The sequence below is a fragment of the Coregonus clupeaformis genome, chromosome 37, assembly GCF_020615455.1.
Source record: "Coregonus clupeaformis isolate EN_2021a chromosome 37, ASM2061545v1, whole genome shotgun sequence".
NCBI lineage: Eukaryota > Metazoa > Chordata > Actinopteri > Salmoniformes > Salmonidae > Coregonus > Coregonus clupeaformis.
The window spans coordinates 1,219,697-1,240,000 of record NC_059228.1 but is presented as its reverse complement, the minus strand read 5'-3'; the positions used below and the strand labels follow the sequence as shown (position 1 = coordinate 1,240,000).

The following is a 20,304-nucleotide window of genomic DNA, read 5'->3' as shown; positions in this document are numbered from 1 at the left end:
GGTAATGTGTCTGTTTCATGTGTGACGATTTTGTCTTACGTCTGGCTCATGTATCTGTGTGTGTGTGTGTGTGTGTGTGTGTGTGTGTGTGTGTGTGTGTGTGTGTGTGTGTGTGTGTGTGCGTGCCTGTCTGTCTGTCTGGCTCACTCTCAGCAAGGCAGCCTGCCGTACCAGACTCTGTCTGTGGCAGAGCACTCTACTCCAGGGACAGTAGTTGGTAATGTGACAGGAGCTGTGGACGCAGACGAAGGCTCGAACGCTGTAGTCTACTACTTCATAGCAGGTCTGTCGAGAGGACAACACAACACCACAGACACACATAGACACACACAGACACACACACATACAGGCACACAAGCACACACACACACTGATTCAGCCATACGTGAGAATGCTGTTCATTGACTACAGCTCAGCGTAACACCATAGTGCCCTCAAAGCTCATCACTAAGCTAATGACCCTGGGACTAAACACCTCCCTCTGCAACTGGATCCTGGACTTCCTGACGGGCCGCCCCCAGGTGGTAAGGGTAGGTAACAACACATCTGCCACACTGATCCTCAACACGGGGACCCCTCAGGGGTGCGTGCTCAGTCCCCTCCTGTACTCCCTGTTCACCCATGACTGCATGGCCAGGCATGACTCCAACACCATCATTAAGTTTGCCGATGACACAACAGTGGTAGGCCTGATCACCGACAACGACGAGACAGCCTATAGGGAGGAGGTCAGAGATCTGGCCCATGTGGTGCCAGGATAACAAGCTCTCCCTCAACGTGATCAAGACAAAGGAGATGATTGTGGACTACAGGAAAAGGAGGACCGAGCATGCCCCCATTCTCATCGACGGGGCTGTAGTGGAGCAAGTTAAATGCTAAATGCCTAAAATGTAAATGTATACAATATCAATATCAAGTTGAGAGCTTCAAGTTCCTTGGTGTCCACATCACCAACAAACTATCATGGTCCAAACACACCAAGACAGTTGTGAAGAGGGCACGACAAAGCCTATTCCCCCTCAGGAGACTGAAAAGATTTGGCATGGGTCCTCAGATCTTCAAAAAGTTATACAGCTGCACCATCGAGAGCATCCTGACTGGTTGCATCACTGCCTGGTACGGCAACTGCTCGGCTTCCAACCGGAAGGCACTACAGAGGGTAGTGCGTATGGCCCAGTACAACACTGGGGCCAAGCTTCCTGCCATCCAGGACCTCTATACCAGGCAGTATCAGAGGAAGGCCCTAAACATTGTCAAAGATTCCAGCCACCCTAGTCATAGACTGTTCTCTCAGCTACCGCACGGCAAGCGGTACCGGAGCGCCAAGTCTAGGTCCAAAAGGCTTCTTAACAGCTTTTACCCCCAAGCCATAAGACTCCTGAACAGCTAATCAAATGGCTACCTGGACTATTTGCATTGTCCACCCCTTTTATGCTGCTGGTACTCTCTGTTATTATCTATGCATAGTCACTTTAACTCTACCTACATGTACATATTACCTCTATTACCTCGAATAACCTGTGCTCCCGCACATTGACTCGGTACCGGTATCCTCTGTATATATCCTCGCTACTGTTATTTTAATCCTGCTCTTTAATTATTATTTTTATTTTTTTACCCATCTGTTTTTTCCTTAACACTTATTTTTCTGAAAACTGCGTTGTTGGTTAAGGGCTTGTAAGTAAGCATTTCACTGTAAGGTTGTATTCTGTTGTATTCGGCTCATGTGACAAATAACATTTGATTTGATTTGATACCGGACAATGCAATGAACAATGAAATACCTTTTTGGTTGCTGCCTGTTGCTGTCCCTTCTATGAATGGATGTAACACTGATTTCCACCCCTGCACTTTAGGGGGAGATACTGAGGGGAACTTTGGCCTGAACCCAGAGGGCATACTGAAGGTGAAGAAGGATCTGGACCGTGAGGACATCTCAGTGTACTCCATCATCGTCAAGGCATCCAGCCACAGGAATTGGGTCCCTCCCAGGGATCAGAGGTCAGCCCGGGGTAGCGCCCTTGACCCCAGCCATGACCCCACTCTGCAGGAGATCAGAATCTACCTGGAGGACATCAACGACCAGCCACCACGCTTCACCAAGCTGGAGTACACTGCAGGTACTGTACATAAACTGGGGTGGGGGTTTGTGTGTTTATGTGTGTGAATTGATTATATTGTGCTGCTCTCACTAACCAGTTAACTCTCTCTCTCTCATTCTCTCTCTTTGTGTTCCCCCCCCCTTCCCCCTCTCTTTCTCTTTTTAGGTGTGGCTGCTGATGCCAAGGTGGGTTCAGATCTGATCCGGGTACAGGCCATAGACAACGACGTAGGGAACAACAGCCTGGTGCTGTACCATGTCCTGTCCATCCGCTACATTCAACTCCAGTCCAATGACTCTGAGGACATAGGAAACGTCTTCACCATAGGTCAGTCACTGCCTACTTGCCTAGCATGACTATTATCTCCTCTGTGTTTGTGTAGTATCCCTTGTTAATCCTTGATAACCAATGTCGGGATCAATTCCATTTCAATTCACAATTGAGGCAATTCATTGAATTGAAATATAATTGGCCCCTACTATGCTCATTGATAACTAAGGTTGGGATCAATTCCATTTCAATTAAGGTAAAAATATTGTCAGAAATTAAATGGAATTGGCCCCAACCATGTTGATAACCCTCTCTCCCTTCAAAAGTCTCCTTACGGCCCAGTACATCACTGGGGCCAAGCTTCCTGCCATCCAGGACCTCTATACCAGGCGGTGTCAGAGGAAGGCCCTCAAAATTGTCAAAGACTCCAGCCACCCTAGTCATAGACTGTTCTCTCTGCTACCGCACAGCAAGCGGTACCGGAGTGCCAAGTCTAGGTCCAAAAGACTTCTCAACAGCTTCTACCCCCAAGCCATAAGACTCCTGAACAGCTAATCATGGCTACCCGGACTATTTGCACTGCCCCCCCCACCCCCACCCCATCTTTTTACGCTGCTACTCTGTTAATTATTTATGCATAGTCACTTTAACTCTACCCACATGTACATATTACTTCAACTAGCCGGTGCCCCCGCACATTGACTCTGCACCGATACCCCCCTGTATATGTAGCCTCCCTACTGTTATTTTATTTTACTTCAGCTCTTTTTTTCTCAACTCTTTTTTGTTGTTGTTTTATTTTACTTTTTTATTAAAAATAAATGCACTGTTGGTTAAGGGCTGTAAGTAAGCATTTCACTGTAATGTCTGCACCTGTTGTATTCGGCGCATGTGGCCAATAAAATTTGATTTGATTTATTAGTCCTTTATAACAACGGTTGGGATCAATTTAATTTAAATTCAGATAATGAATTTACTACTGTAAATTGACTGAATTGAAAAGGAATGGGCCTCAACCCCATTGATAACTGTGAATCACAATGGAATTGGCGTTGAACCTGTTGATAACCCTTAGGAGAGATAGATGGGATCATCCGTACCTTTGACCTGTTCACGGCCTACGACCCGGGCTACTTCATGGTGGAGGTATTGGCACGGGACCTGGCGGGCCACAGTGACATCGCCATGGTGGGCATCTACATCCTGCGGGACGACCAGCGGGTGAAGATCATCATCAACGAGGTACCCGAGCGGGTACGACAGTTCCAAGAAGAGTTTATCAACCTGCTATCCAACATCACCAGAGCCATAGTCAACACGGACGATGTGCAGGTAGGTGGGGGATGGGTGTATACAATTACGTATGAAATGTGTATGTCCCACTAACCCCCTTTGTCATCTCCTCCTCGGTTTCTGCTCAGTTCCACGTGGACAAGAAAGGCAGAGTGAACTTTGCCCAGACAGACGTGCTCATACACGTGGTCAACAAGCAGACCAACCGCATCCTGGATGTGGAAAAGTCAGTTGCTACCTGGCAGTATAGTTTATTATCATGTTATTACCTATAGAAATATAATTACTAGAACGGACATTCCCCATTCCCATATTTAGTGTACCCATTAACTTTCCGGTCAAATTGCAGTGGTCTGAGGGGGCTTTGTCCCTTCTAGTAATTATATTTCTATGTCATTACATTGTTACTACACTAAAATCATGCTGTATATGTCTACTCCTCTCTGTGCTAAGCCCATTGTCTCTCCTTCCCTGGCCTTGTGATTGACAGGGTGATTCAGATGATTGATGAGAACAAGGAACAGCTGAGGAACCTGTTCAGGAATTACAACATCCTGGACGTCCAGCCTGCCGTCAGCAGGAGAGCACCTGATGACCTCACAACGCTACAGATGGCCATCATTATCCTAGCTGTGTTGCTCTTCTTGGCGGCCATGTTGTTTATCTTCACGAACTGGTACTATCGCACAGTGTAAGAGCTGTAGTTGACAAACATAGCATACCAATCCACTTTAATTTATACAATCCAATAATCATACTCATACTAAACCACTTCATTTTACAATATGCTCTTATGTATCAAAGTAATGATTGTTCTTTCAGTTCATCTCAATTGTCAATTACTTTTTATTTTTTATTTCAATGGAATTTGTAATGGTGTTACTTCACACTGGCTATGATAGGAGACACTAATTTGACTTGGCTATGTCAACATGTTGATCGTCTCACCTGTCTGTGTGTTTTTCTGTGCTACAGACACAAGAGGAAGCTGAAAGCCATTGTAGCAGGATCCACAGGTGAGAGACAGCACCGAGTGGACAGTCCCTGCAAGCCTAACAGCAGAAAGTGGCAAACTATTAGCACTGTGTGTGTGTGATTCAGAATTCACCTGTCTGTCTTCCAGGGAACCAAGGTCTCATGGACATCCTGGATATGCCCAACACCAATATATACTCATTTGAGGGGTGAGACAATCTAGATTACAGAGTGAATGCATTTTAGAAATCTTTAAAACGTTTAAAAACCTACTTTGTTGCACTTCACTCATGTCGTTGATATGTCTGTGGCGGCGTATTCCTTTTGCAGGCTCACAGATGCATGTAGTGCTGATCTTAAATGTTTGACAGTTGTGTATACAGTATCTAAGACTGGTGAAGTGTTAGCTGTGTGTGGTTATAGCTAAGACTGTGTTGTTGACACTCAGGGCCAACCCTGTTTGGCTGGACCCGTTCTGTCGGAACCTGGAGCTAGCTGCCCAGGCAGAGCACGAAGACGACCTGCCGGAGAACCTCAGTGAGATCACTGACCTGTGGAACAGTCCTGCTCGCACTCACGTGAGTACAGCTATCTACGTATGTTCATGTATTTCTATGAGTACAGCGAGTTATCTTTGTTAATAAGTACTGTGCCCAACCATGGGGCTTGTGAATATCCACTATACAGCACACAGAACACCACACTACACAGGATTGTGCTACAGTATTGTGCTACTAACACCCTAGGGAAGATGAAACCACAATCTCTCAGGTTTACATGAGCTCTAATTTGCCATCATGGCTTTGCCCTCCGAGTGACCCACAGGCCGGGATTCAATCAAAGGCACACTGTTGACAAGCGCACTGCACTTGACTTTAAAAGGTCATTCATGCTTGAGCCGACATCTGCAGCATTTACCGTGAATGCGATCTCTGCAAACATCATGGAAATGGCGTGCATTGTCGGTAGTGCAGTACGCATTTGATTGAATCCCGACCAAAGTCAGCTCTGGATCTCTGTGTCTCTCCTATCCCCAGTGATGTTCGAAGCCAGGCGTTAGTCTTTAACTAAAGTGTGTGTGTCTGTGTTTGCATTACACCCTGCAGGGAACGTTTGGCCGCGAGCCCCAGGCCAAGCCTGGGGATGAGCGCTACCTGAGGGCAGCCATCCAGGAGTACGACAACGTCGCCAAGCTGGGCCAGATCATGAGGGAGGGGCCCATTAAGGTGAGGAACACACACAGGTGTCCTCTCAGGTGGCAGACTCCACACATTCTTGTTGGGGACTAATATTAAACCATTGGTTTTTAGGTTCTGTGCAGCTTTCTAAAACATATTGGGATGGTACATTTTGATTGACTGTGACTTACCCTAACTGCTGTCCTATCAGGGCTCACTGCTCAGTGGGGTTCTGGACAACTACCCGAGGCTCAAAAAGCTATTTGCAGCCAGAGTGGTTACCATGTCGACCAGCCAATGCGACCAATCGTCAGTCACAGAGGTGGAACATGAGAAAAAACAGGTCCAATCCTGCTGCTGTGTGCTGTACTGTTCCCCGCTAATGGAGGGTGCGCTCTCACTACTCTGTTTCCTCCACTGGCGCTTCCCCTTCTCACTGCCTCTCACTCTGCTTGCATAACTCCTGTAGGCCACTGCCAGCCCATGCTACTGCTCGATAGGATGTTGCAACTCACTGCTAGTGCTAACTACCTGCTGTTTTTCTCCTCAGAATTCCTTTCAGGCACATTTCTGACTGCTGCACTCCTTTTCACAATATTGCATCTGAATGTCAATGTTATTTACTTTCGATGAGACAATTGGTGCCAACTGCTTTGGTAAATGTTTCTCCTATCCCCAAATCCATTAATGTCCCTTCATTCCTCTCCCAGCTGATCCAGAGTGACCTGGATGATGACGAGGATGAGCGCATGGGTGACAGCTGGGGCACGCTGCACTTCAAACACAAGCTCCCCGTTGAGATGAGGGGGCCCGACGGTGTCCACAGCAGCACGGGCACACTCCTAACCTCTGACCTCAACAGCCTGCCCGAGGATGACCAGCGGGCCCTGGCACGCTCCACAGAGGCGCTGAACGTCACCAACGGCGGGCTGTACGCCGAGCGCAACACCCGTACCGAGTCTGCCAAGTCCACACCGCTGCACCGCAACAAGGATACCGATACGCTGACCGAGAGTCAGCTGGAGATCACAGAGTTATGACTAGCCGAGGCCTCGCTGGTCTGAGAAGAGCCACGACTGAGTGGAGTGTCCTACTGCTGTCCCCCTGCCTCCTCCCCTCAAAAACTGAAGGTCAGACACTGACCAGGATACAGCCATGGGAGATTGGGGAAAGTGGGTAGAGGGCCAGGGGTTGGAGGAGGTGGAGTGTGTGCAGTCCGGGAACTTCAAATGCCAGTGAAGATCTTTGTGAGCCATGGATGGCATGTGTGAGGGATCCTTTCAAAGATGGATTTTAATTTGATTTAATGTCTGATGGTGGACCAAATGCAAAGGCCTACGTGTCAATCGAAGACCTGGAACATAGAATTGCAGACCAAATTGAAAGACTACTAAGATTAAACATGGTGATAAAGAGGACACTATGGCCGGCTTGTCTGGGACATCTCTTGCAGGACACCATTTGGTCTCCTACAGTCATTCTAAGATCAAGGTGGAGAGAGGCCAAGACTGGTTTTTATAAGGACAGATCTGTCCAATAACAGCCTAGACCTTGTCATGTGACTGTCCCACCACACTGTCAGACAGAAGTACACAGTGTCCTTCTGGAGTTACGTCCTAGGTTGCACACACTCCCACACACAAAAAAAGCCACAGACCAGCGAACGGCCACCAAATGGACTGTAGAAAATAGTTACATTTCTATGTCATGTAAAAAAAAAATATTTACTGTAAAAGAGGTAAGGGATGAGCACTGATTGGGTGAGGAAGGGAAGATCGATAAGGACATTATTTGAGTTGAGAGGACTTCTGTTCTGTCTCCCAATGAATGGGGAATCTTGGGTATCCTGAATTTAGAGACCTAACTGGACACCAACAGACATAGGTCATGATATTTGACTACAGAAGGACTTCTATGTGTAATGATGTCATCATTGAGGAGCACAGATGAAGAACGTTCTGAAGAGGAGGCTTTGTCTGGATATTCGCACAAGAGACCATTTCAGTATGCAGGGGGTTAATAAATAAACCCACTCTGCTATAGTGGGCCAGTAGCCTGGTTAAACCAGACTGAACGCTGAGCTCGCCACTGTAACAGTGAAATCCGTTTCGCATGCCAGGCTAGTGGCCCAGCAGAGCAGCTCTAGGACTGGATGAACCCATAATAAAAAGAGAACACTTATAGACAGCCACAGCGAGCGCATTCAATACAGTTCTTCACTTCTCAAGTTACATGAGCAATATGACAATGAAAATAATAATTGGGACTGAGTAAGAGTGGAACAATGCCTCATATTCGGGCTAGTCAATCCGTAGCACTGAAGATCTGTGGTATAGCAAGATTGAAATATAAAGGTAATTTCCGATTGAGCCGATATATGTAGTGTTTACCGTGAATGCAGTCTCCGAGAATGCTGAAACAATGCCTTTAAATTTCAATCGCACTATACCCCGATTCTTCAGCCCTTGGATTGCTAGGAGGGGTAAGGGTGGGAGTATATAAAAAAAAAATGAAAATTTGTGGGTAACATAAGAGGGCATGCTGCCCCACAAAAAATACTTGACACTGCCACCAGAGTTCATGGTAAAAAAATAAACTAAAAAAATATGGCCCTTCGAGAAAATATTTTGGAAGAAAAAAATGCTGCTTTACCAAAATGGGTAAAGCCAAAATGGATGTTTGGAATATGTGTACTACATTGTACTTTGGAGACATTTGTCTGTTTTCCTTTTGTGTAGCAACTGTTTCCCAACCTGAGTGTTTAGCATGATTTATTTTTATACTCCAGTTTTGAACGTTTTAATTTGTCTTTATTCTCACCAGCCCTGAGAAACGTGTTGAGAAATATTGTTGGTGGATGATCTGTGATAAAAAAATAAATATGCAACTGCCTCCGCCCCGGGGTCAGTGGGTTGATAGGAGTGTGTAGCCAATTCCTCTCACTATTTATTGAAGCACAGAGGCAGGACACTGAGGAGGAGCTGGTAACTAATTCTACTGTAAAACTACACACTATGCTGATGTGTCTACTGATTGAGCGGTCACTGACTATCTTGATGAAGTTGACCTGACTACCCAGACTCCTTGCTCCGGCCAAACTCTACGCCACACCCACAGACGTTAGTTTCTTCTCCACAAGTCTGGATCTGAGTACTTCCCTGACCCTTCACCGAATGCAAACACATTCAGGGCCATCTGATTGGTCCAGAAACCGATGGGTTGGGCCAGAGCCAGAACACGTGGGTAAAGCGGCGGGTTGAAAATTCGTCATTGGCTTTGATCCTCTGATTGGTTAGTGATGATCCAATCGCTGATTACTTTGTTTTGTACAAGGCCCCTCGTCACCACAAACGACTTCAATGATGGCAGTCTCAAACTAAAGTATGTAGCGAACGACAGAGCGGCAGAATCATTTAGTGTCTGTAAATACATGAAGGCTGACAATTTCTCAATACACAGCTCATGATATTGGATGACATTTTATAGTTGACATTTGTTATCTAATATCAGTAGTTCACCTAATAACATACATTATAATACAAAACTCTGAAGTCCTATAACTGATGGTGCTTTTACGGTAAAGAGTAATGTATACGTTGGACATGGTAGCTAAATGTTGCCATCTAGTGGTTCTGATTTAACTACAGTACTATTTGCAAAAAGTACTATAATCCCAGTACAACCTGTTTGATAATAGATATTTGCACGATGACTCCATGTGCACCCCAACAAAACACCACTTCATCTTTTGTTTTCAAAAAAAGCATTATTGATTGTTCTCTTGGTGGATCCAAGAGAGCCATGGAATAGATAGAGCCAGGTAGGCCACATGTAGAGGTTGTAAGTCAGAGTTCTGACTCATGTGGCCCGGGTGGTTGTGGTGGTGGCGGCAGTGGTGCTGGCTCCACTCATAGCCATCTTCTTCAGCGTTCTGTTCAACTGCATGGCGAATAACACACAGAAGTAGAAACGTATCTTAAGTTAAACCAAATCTAATAGCATAAAGGAGCCTTTAAGTTTTCTATTCTCTGATAGGGAAGGTTTATAAAAAATAAAAAAATACAGAAGCAAATGTCTGCAATGTAACAGAAATACTACGACAAAGGTAAACAAAGACTGTTGCTACATGAAAATACTGCTGTAAAGTCTTTTGAAAATGTAGCATTTCTCACCTCCTCAAACTTGTGGATCTGTCTGATGAAGAAGTCTCCATAGCGGCGGGCTACCTTGGTGTCTGCGATGTGGATCATATCCTGCAGGCACATAACAGGTTACTTCACTACATTATTTCTAAAGAGTTAATTCAATAGTTACTACATTAAACAGTATCTAAAATGACGCGAGTAGTCTCTGTAAATCAAATCAAATCAAATTTTATTGGTCACATGCGCCGAATACAACAGGTGCAGACATTACAGTGAAATGCTTACTTACAGCCCTTAACCAACAGTGCATTTATTTTAAACAAAAAAGTAAGAATAAAACAACAACAAAAAAAGTGTTGAAAAAAAAGAGCAGAAGTAAAATAAAGTGACAGTAGGGAGGCTATATATACAGTAAAATAAAGTGACAGTAGGGAGGCTATATATACAGGGGGGTACCGGCTAGTTGAGGTAGTTGAGGTAATATGTACATGTGGGTAGAGTTAAAGTGACTATGCATAAATACTTACTTAACAGAGTAGCAGCAGCGTAAAAAGGATGGGGTGGGGGGGCAGTGCAAATAGTCCGGGTAGCCATGATTAGCTGTTCAGGAGTCTTATGGCTTGGGGGTAGAAGCTGTTGAGAAGTCTTTTGGACCTAGACTTGGCACTCCGGTACCGCTTGCCGTGCGGTAGCAGAGAGAACAGTCTATGACTAGGGTGGCTGGAGTCTTTGACAATTTTGAGGGCCTTCCTCTGACACCGCCTGGTATAGAGGTCCTGGATGGCAGGGAGCTTTGACCCAGTGATGTACTGGGCCGTACGCACTACCCTCTGTAGTGCCTTGCGGTCAGAGGCCAAGCAGTTGCCATACCAGGCGGTGATGCAACCAGTCAGGATGCTCTTGATGGTGCAGCTGTAGAATTTTTTGAGGATCTGAGGACCCATGCCAAATCTTTTTAGTCTCCTGAGGGGGAATAGGCTTTGTCGTGCCCTCTTCACGACTGTCTTGGTGTGTTTGGACCATGATAGTTCGTTGGTGATGTGGACACCAAGGAACTTGAAGCTCTCAACCTGTTCCACTACAGCCCCGTCGATGAGAATGGGGGCGTGCTCAGTCCTCTTTTTTTTCCTGTAGTCCACAATCATCTCCTTTGTCTTGGTCACGTTGAGGGAGAGGTTGTTGTCCTGGCACCACACGGCCAGATCTCTGACCTCCTCCCATAGGCTGTCTCATCGTTGTCGGGTGATCAGGCCTACCACTGTTGTGTCGTCGGCAAACTTAATGATGGTGTTGGAGTCGTGCCTGGCCATGCAGTCATGGGTGAACAGAGAGTACAGGAGGGGACTGAGCACGCACCCCCTGAGGGGCCCCCGTGTTGAGGATCAGTGTGGCAGATGTGTTGTTACCTACCCTTACCACCTGGGGGCGGCCCGTCAGGAAGTCCAGGATCCAGTTGCAGAGGGAGGTGTTTAGTCCCAGGATCCTTAGCTTAGTGATGAGCTTAGAGGGCACTATGGTGTTGAATGCTGAGCTGTAGTCAATGAATAGCATTCTCACGTAGGTGTTCCTCTTGTCCAGGTGGGAAAGGGCAGTGTGGAGTGCGATAGAGATTGCATCATCTGTGGATCTGTTGGGGCGGTATGCAAATTGGAGTGGGTCTAGGGTTTCTGGGATTATGCTGTTGATGTGAGCCATGACCAGTCTTTCAAAGCACTTCATGGCTACAGACGTCAGTGCTACGGGTCGGTAGTCATTTAGGCAGGTTATCTTAGAGTTCTTGGGCACGGGGACTATGGTGGTCTGCTTGAAACATGTTGGTATTACAGACTCAGTCAGGGACATGTTGAAAATGTCAGTGAAGACACTTGCCAGTTGGTCAGCACATGCTCGGAGTACACGTCCTGGTAATCCGTCTGGCCCTGCGGCCTTGTGAATGTTGACCTGCTTAAAAGTCTTACTCACATCGGCTACGGAGAGCGTGATCACATAGTCGTCCGGAACAGCTGGTGCTCTCATGCATGCTTCAGTGTTGCTTGCCTCGAAGCGAGCATAGAAGTGGTTTAGCTCGTCTGGTAGGCTTGTGTCACTGGGCAGCTCGCGGCTGTGCTTCCCTTTGTAGTCTGTAATAGTTTTCAAGCCCTGCCACATCCGACGAGCGCCAGAGCCAGTGTAGTATGATTCAATCTTAGACCTGTATTGACTCTTTGCCTGTTTGATGGTTCATCGGAGGTCATAGCGGGATTTCTTATAAGCGTCCGGGTTAGAGTCCCGTCCCTTGAAAGCGGCAGCTCTACCCTTTAGCTCAGTGCGGATGTTTCCTGTAATCCATGGCTTCTGGTTGGGGGTATGTACGTACGGTCACTGTGGGGACGACATCATCGATGCACTTATTGATGAAGCCAGTGACTGATGTGGTGTACTCCTCAATGCTGTCTGAAGAATCCCGGAACATGTTCCAGTCTGTGCTAGCAAAACAGTCCTGTAGCTTAGCATCTGCGTCATCTGACCACTTTTTTATTAACCGAATCACTGGTGCTTCCTGCTTCAGTTTTTGCTTATAAGCAGGAATCAGGAGGATAGAGTTATGGTCAGATTTGCCAAATGGAGGGCGAGGGAGAGCTTTGTATGCATCTCTGTGTGTGGAGTAAAGGTGGTCTAGAGTTTTTTTCCCTCTGGTTGCACATTTAACATGCTGGTAGAAATTAGGTAGAACGGATTTAAGTTTCCCTGCATTAAAGTCCCCGGCTACTAGGAGCGCTGCATCTGGATGAGCGTTTTCCTGTTGATTAATGGCCTTGTACAACTCATTCAGTGCAATCTTAATGCCAGCATTGGTTTGTGGTGGTAAATAGACAGCTATGAAAAATATAGATGAAAACTCTCTTGGTAAATAGTGTGGTCTACAGCTTATCATGAGATACTCTACCTCAGGCGAGCAAAACCTCGAGACTTCCTTAGTATTTGATTTTGTGCACCAGCTGTTGTTTACAAATATACACAGACCGCCGCCCTTGTCTTACCGGAGTCTGCCGTTCTGTCCTGTCGATGTAGCGTATAGCCTGCTAGCTGAATGTTATCATTGTTGTCGTTCAGCCACGACTCCGTGAAACATAAGATATTACAGTTTTTAATGTCCCGTTGGTAGGATAACCGTAATCTTAAATCGTCAATTTTATTCTCAAAAGATTGAACATTGGCTAATAGGATTGATGGGAGAGGCAGTTTACTCGCCGCCGTCGGATCCTTACAAGGCACCCGGATCTGCGTCCACGATATCTCCGTCTCTTCCTCACGCGAATGACGGGGATCTGGGCCTTGTAGGGTGTCTGTAGGATATCCTTCGCGAACGCCTCGTTGAAGAAAAATTCTTCGTCCAATGCGAGGTGAGTAATCGCTGTCCTGATATCCAGAAGCTCTCTTTGGTTATAAGAGACGATGGCAGAAACATTATGTACAAAATAAATTACAAATAACGCGGAAAAACACACATAATAGTACAATTGGTTAGAGGGCTGTAAAACGGCAGCCATCTTCTCCGGCGCTGTTAGGTTATTGACGACACGTCTCTCACACACACACCTTGTCGATGTAGAAGTCGACCTCAGAGGCGGACTGGAACTCTCCGTCCAAGGCAGAGATGCCGCTGGTCCACACCAGATTCTTCATCTTGTGTTTGAAGACCAGCAGCTGGATGCGGAACTCCTGCTCTGTCATGTCAAGGAAGCCTGCCAGCTTGGCCACGGGCATGGTGGTGTAGAGCTTCAGGAAACTGGACCGGAGAGAGATGGAGCAGGGAGAGTTTAGAGGGAGGGAACCAAGGAAGCATGTTAGAGAGCAATGCTAGAGAGCTGGGTCGTGTTCAGTAGGGAGAAACATTTAGAAACAGGGAGGTGCTGAACTTGAATTTCCAATACAAATTCCCTTTGGGGACATTAAAGCTAATCGTCCAATAAGACACTTTTTTTTTGTTGCTACAGTGTACCCTACTAAAGTCAACCCTAATCAACATCATGGCCCCTAACAGAGATATGAGTGTAGCAGCTCATCCGACTCTCACAAAGATAGCGCATTACCTGCGGATGGTGGAGAGCTGGGCCTGTTGCTGCACCTCCTCGGCGAACACCTTGAGCTGCTGCTGGAAGGGCTCCTTGTGGTAGTTGGGATGCACGTTGTCGTAGTTGGGCACCACCGGGGACAGGAACTTGGGACAGGCGAAGCTGAAGAGCTCCTCAAACACCTGCAGGTCTCTGGTGGGTGGGGGACGGACGCACAGTCATGTCAGTCAGGTCTCAAACACTAACTATGGCCAAATTCAAAATCAAACCCTAGACCCTTACAGGTGTAAGCAATATGGTTATAGCTCTACCTTGCCCTCTGATAAGCCAGGTGGAAGTTTCACCATATTGCTTAGACCTGTGGTTCCCAACTTTCGCCGCACACCTGAGAGTTCCTCAAGGCACACCAGTGTGCCGCAGCACAATGGTTGGGAACCACTGGCTTAGAACAATCAAATCCTGTCAGATCTCCAAGTAGGGTCTAGGGGTTGATTTGAGATTGGGCCTATAACGGTCTCTGTCCCCAGCGTCTTTCTCTCTTGCTCACCCCTTCTGCATGCGAAGCATTTTGTCTCCGTACTTCTCCCTGAGCTGGGTGTGGATGCTCTCGTCGATGCGCATGGGGTACATGGTCAGGGCGATGGCCAGCAGCCCGTGCATCTGCTCGTTCTGCTTGTTGATCTGGAGGAGCAGGAAGAAGTGACTCAACCGATCACCAGGGTCGTGTTCATTTGACTACTTTTCCATGATGTGCCCTTATGATCATGACCCAGCTCTGAGAGGGAGATGTCAATCATAACAATTAGTAATCTAGCTATCCATAGTTATTACAGGTTAGGCCCACTGACCAATGTTCCCCCAAAATGTTTGGGGCACTGAGCAAATTTTAACTCTTGTGAGCGGAAATTGAACATTGTGAGCATTCTGTGCAACTTCCTGCATGCGTTTACATTGAACACTGAGGCTGTGTTCGCTTCAAGTTGCAGTTTTAGACAGTGGCCAAGTAGGCTACTGAGGCTATTTCAGCCTATTAGTGACCTACCAGTAAAAGCAATGGATCAAATGCATCCCATAAAATGTTCATATTAAAATAGCTATTGATTTCTGTGTCTACAGTGGCCTATGGTGTTCGCTGTAGGCCAATTACAGGTTTTTTTCTGGATAAAAAAGGGGCTTAGGTGGTGGGCGTTGCAGGGGGCGCGGTCGGCCCGTCGGCGCGCCTGAATTTCAGTAAACATTTTACAGAACCCCATCTTGGCAGTGTAGAGAAATTATTGCATTTTTAAGCCAATTTCCTGCAATTCTACACATTTTGCCATGCAGCTGAGAGAAAATGTTGCAGTTTTAAAGTCAATTTCCTGCAATTCTATGCATTTTGCCATGGCTAATGTGTTATTTTGCTCAAACATAAAATCTATACTGCTAAATTCATTGTTTTTGGAATTGTAAATTCCCCCTGACTGTCTAACTTTTAATTTGGTGATTGTTGGTTCTCAAAGATTATAAAAATGAATACATATACATACCAGTCAAAAGTTTGTACACACCTACTCATTCAAGGGTTTTTCTTTATTTTTACTATTTTCTACATTGTAGAATAATAGTGAAGACATCAAAACTATGAAATAACACATATGGAATCATGTAGTAACCAAAAAAGTGTTAAACAAATCAAAATATATTTTTATATTTGTGATTCTTCAAAGTAGCCACCCTTTGCCTTGATGACAGCTTTGCCCACTTTTAGCATATCTGGTTTTAGTCGTTTAAGTTTACACTGGAAACGGTTACCGATACGATTTATTTTTGTATTTCTAATGATTACATTGTTTTTTGGGATTCGACGGCCACGATTTAACAGCAGCGTTGCGCTGCTACTAAATGCATATAGGGGAAACACTGGCCACTGACCATCTCATATTTGTAGGTGGACCTCTGGAACATGTTCCTGGTCCTCTGGATGTAGAGGAGGATGTTGGCGAACACACGGATGGCGTCCTGGTACCTCCTCATCATCAGGTAGGCAAAGCCCACATAGTAGTAGGTGGTGATCTGGCACTCGGGCACACGAGAGTACATACTCTGTAAGAGAGATTAAAGAAAGTAAAGAAAGGTGACTGGGTTACAAAAAATAAGGAATAAATTGGAGATAAATATGGAATGAGTGTTATATGGAGTACAAATATAGATAAGAGGGGTCTCAACAGTTCAAATGCACTCTCCTTAATTTGTAGGTCTGTAAATATCAGAGCGGGCATTTGGGGATAGATATAGAGATAGATACAAGTCTTCAGCTGTACTGTATATACACAGACAGTCTTACTACACATTGGCAAGTGTACCTTCTTGTTGAGCTCGATGTTCTCCAGAACTTTGATGGCCTGGTAGTAGTCCCCCAACAGAGAGTGCAGCCTCAGCAGCCCCACCAGGCTGAAGTATCCCAGCATCTTATACAGGGAGTGACGGCCATACTCCCCAGCCACACTCTCTGGATCGCCTGCAACAACGCGCAACCCGTTAGAGCTGTCGCACACGAACCATGGACTTCCTCAACCATTCAGTGTTGATCACTGACAAGAATTTGAGGGTAATCTGTGGTGTAGGATAATGCGCTGTCTGTATTAAAGATATATTGTTGTAATGATTTTTTAACAATATATTGATACAAATTATATATCGTTTTAACAATATTTCACTACAAATGACATATTGTTGCAATGATATGTCATAATATATTACTACAAATTATATATCGTTATAACGATATGCAACATATCAACACAGATCCAATGCATCTACAGCTGTATCTTCTTTCTTTACCTCCACTGGTATAGACCTCCAGCTGGCGGTTGATGTTGCTTTTGTCCACCAGCGAGTGGAGCACGTTCAGAACACTGTGGACGTTCCAGATCTTGGGGTTGTTCCTAAGGAACTCGATCTCCTCCTCAGACTTCTTGGCTGTCTTGCAGCGATACTGGCTGAACGACTGGAACTGGTTAGGGGAACAAGAGGGAACTTGTTTACTTCTTATTTTAATGTAGTCACAAGTCCATGTGCCTTAGCACCTTGAAGACAGAGGGGCTACCAAATGAATGCCATATAGTATGATGAAGAAATGGTCAGAAAATTACATTTTGAAGCTGAAAAACAAAAATACACAAGCGACATATCAAACTATGTTCATTTACCTGATAAATGAACTCATCAATAATGTCCCAGAGCCACTGGTTGGGCAGCTCCAGGGGTGCAGGTCCATCTGCATCTGTATACAACACAATATATACCTGATTAGTGAGACATAGAAAAAGTCCAAAGGCAACATATATATGAAAATATATTAAGGCAACAGATCTTTAGTACTCAGACTTACTTAGAATGTAGTTGAAGAGGTTGCAGTAATTGTAGTAAGACTCAAATCTTTGGTCGAGAGTAGGTCCTCCCTGATGGTAAAATAATACAAAATAGCATTATTTAAGTAAAAACTCCACTAAGCAGTGACATTATTATTGCCTGTGCATTATGCCTCCATTGGCTTGAATCCATCCAGGACAGGTGATGTCAGATTTCCATTTTAAAGCTGATCGGGATTAAACAATGGTTCTGTGGCAGGATGGATAGATACTCACGCTGACTTTGGCGTAGATGTGTCTGTAGTACAACTCCTTATACAGGATCAGGAACACAGCATCTGAATTATTAACGACACAAGATTATCTGCTTTCTTCCCACTTCATCATTTTAAAATGGAGAAGAGCAACAACAAGAACAGAGGAGGCAAACTAGTTTGTGAACCACATGGTTGCCACTCTATAAGCAAAGGGCTCTGAAAAAGCAGAGAACCCCCTAAAGGACACTAGATATCCTGTTTACAGTTTAAACTCCTACCATTAGGTCCACGTTTCTCTGCCCACCGTTGCAAAACAACAAATAAAGAAAGTCATTCATTCACTCCTGCTGCAATAACTTTTTTGAAACATATGTTACTACTGCACTCCACACTACCTAGCAATTTACGCTATAATACCTTGCACATTTCTCACTCTCACTCTAGCAACTATGTGCAATCAATGTGTGGTACATGTTATGTTGCGTATATTGTGTCCTACTTCTTGTGTGATGTCTTTTGTTGTTTTTGGATATGATTCTGCTGAAAAACCAATTCACCCCGGAGGGATAATAATGTTATTTTACTACTACTACCAATATCATCTGAACAGGCTTGTGCCCAAACTGGAGGAGAAACAGCAGTACACTGACACACTCACCGTTTCCGACGAGGGAAGCGATGGCCTCAGCCTCTGGCCAGGGAGACGTCTTGAAGAAGCGGTCAGTCAGTTTGTTCCAGCTGAGGAGAGAGGAGAATGTGTAAGATGAAAACATGTTTTAATGTTAAGATATAACTACAGAAAAGAGTGTGTGTGTGGGGGATACCTGTTCTCGTAGACATCTTGAATTTCATAAATCTTCTGCTCGATGCTCTCACTCGACACACGGTTGGCCTGCAGCTCGTACACCTTCTGGTCGATGAGGTCCGAGATGGTCTTGTGGAAGTACTGCAGGAAGTTTTTGATCACCTCGGGGATGACGTGGTAGGTCTGCTGCTCGTACTGGCGCTCGTAGGCCAGGTCGGCTTTAGGGTCACCTGTAAGAAGATTGAGGATGGGTGAGGTACTGCCGTTCTTGAGGAATAGTGTTGCACTGAAGTGGTAATGGTGGGATAGTGTGCAGTAAGTGTCTACCATAGAAATAGAATCATTGACGTGATTATATTTTTATGGTGTCTACTTTGTGGTACAACTGTGACAAAGGGAGGGAGGGAATATAGTGATTGCACACCAAACACATGCCTGCCATTTAAGTATCAAGTTTATCCACTCAAATATCTAGATGAAACTACACACTCACCAGTATGGAGATAATCGTCATTTGTGTAGGAATAAGGGTCATACTGTGGAGAGATTGAGAAGGATGTAAATGATGGTCAACATGACATATATTGAGGCCTTCCTCTTTAGCTAGCGATCTGTCATCAACAACAGTCCAAATCCTAGTTGGTGAAGCCGGTGTCTATCTAAAACAGATAATGTTATCTAGCTACAGTTAGCTAAATAACTAATGATGGGGAAACGTTTCTGCTATTATTCTTCTGCAAGCTACTGAATTTGTGATAACAGCAAATATTTTCTGATATCATAATCACTCAGAAGCCAAGCAGACAAAAAAGCATAACTTCACCATTATGCGCTAGCTAACGTTAACTAACGGTACTTCTTTAGCCGCCAAGGTAAAATAGGTGGTTTTCGCTTAACCATAATCTGGGTTTGTAACGTTAGTAGGTCAGAAGACGTCTCCTGTAAACCCAGATTCTGGTTCGGTTTTCGCCAACTGGATAGCTAGTTGGTTATGTAAAGTTAATTCACAACAAACACTACTTCGCACACGAAAGGCAAAAGTGATGTGAGTATCCGAACAAAACAGCATAAAATCAACTGCCTAGCTAGCTAATTTAGCTAGCTAACGTTATGTCGCTAACGTTACCTAGCGTTACGTTCCCGTGTTGGACAACACTATGATCCCTAGATAAACTGTTGAAAATAAAATAGGTACTTAGCTAGCTACGTACTTCTTCGGTTTCTTCGGTTGGGTACGACATGATGTTAGGATATGTTAAATCTCGTACAAAACAGCTGCTAAATACAAGTGTGTGTGCTTAACAAAACCACGCAGCAGTTGGCGCTGGAGGAAAGGAACCGGAAATTGATTTAGAGCATGAGCAAATAGTAGACGGTCAGTGCTATCCGGTATCTTCTTCTTAGGTGGGGTTTATCCGCGGTTGGCAGCCAACGTTATGGTGCATTACTGCCACCTACTGTACTGGAGTGTGGGCCAGAAACAGGGAGAAGCTAAATCTTACCTGCCAGCCCTGTTCCTCTTAAAAAATATAACATATTTGAGACTATATCTAATTAAGTTCTACTCAATATACTCTTTAAACTAATTTCCTGTATCCCCTTCTCCCTCATACTAGATCTCAGCCTCTCTCGTTCCCTCTGATACTGCCCACACTGTAGCAGTACATGCTCCACGGTCTCTGTTTCCTGGCAATAATCACTTTCCTGTTGGATGCTTTCCTATCACATTTAAAGTCTTGTTCAACCGGCTGTGTCCACCCTTAATCTTGTAAAAATAGCCTCCTCCCCTCCCCGACTTTCCTCTGTACTTGAAATAAATGCCTGATCTTAATAATATGCCATTTAGCAGACGCTTACAGTCATGCGTGCATCAA

The 20,304-nt window shown here is 45.1% G+C and overlaps 2 protein-coding genes across 2 annotated transcripts in view; one reads left to right on the top strand and one right to left on the bottom strand.

Annotated features, from left to right (window-relative positions):
- cdh23 (cadherin-related 23) overlaps positions 1–8,739 on the top strand; it is a 190,860-nt gene extending 182,121 nt beyond the window's left edge. The window contains exons 37-47 of the mRNA XM_045211457.1: positions 154–283; positions 1,857–2,120; positions 2,268–2,429; positions 3,448–3,704; positions 3,794–3,891; positions 4,156–4,356; positions 4,641–4,681; positions 4,789–4,849; positions 5,089–5,218; positions 5,747–5,866; positions 6,529–8,739. Coding sequence (XP_045067392.1) covers positions 154–283; positions 1,857–2,120; positions 2,268–2,429; positions 3,448–3,704; positions 3,794–3,891; positions 4,156–4,356; positions 4,641–4,681; positions 4,789–4,849; positions 5,089–5,218; positions 5,747–5,866; positions 6,529–6,858 — 1,794 coding nt within the window. The 3' untranslated portion in view covers positions 6,859–8,739. The remainder of the gene's footprint in view (positions 1–153; positions 284–1,856; positions 2,121–2,267; positions 2,430–3,447; positions 3,705–3,793; positions 3,892–4,155; positions 4,357–4,640; positions 4,682–4,788; positions 4,850–5,088; positions 5,219–5,746; positions 5,867–6,528) is intronic.
- Positions 8,740–9,278: 539 nt separating this feature from the next.
- LOC121553378 (eukaryotic translation initiation factor 3, subunit 6 interacting protein) lies at positions 9,279–19,779 on the bottom strand. Its single transcript, XM_041866441.2, has 15 exons — positions 19,642–19,779; positions 18,924–18,966; positions 18,450–18,660; positions 18,284–18,363; positions 17,645–17,706; positions 17,389–17,458; positions 17,207–17,280; positions 16,839–17,010; positions 16,361–16,515; positions 15,930–16,100; positions 14,566–14,699; positions 14,037–14,210; positions 13,543–13,732; positions 9,991–10,071; positions 9,279–9,757 (listed from the first exon to the last, which is right to left on the bottom strand). Exons 1-15 carry the CDS (start codon positions 19,669–19,671, stop codon positions 9,677–9,679), a joined length of 1,728 nt encoding a protein of 575 aa, XP_041722375.1. The 5' UTR covers positions 19,672–19,779; the 3' UTR covers positions 9,279–9,676.
- Between the last annotated feature and the right edge of the window lie 525 nt (positions 19,780–20,304).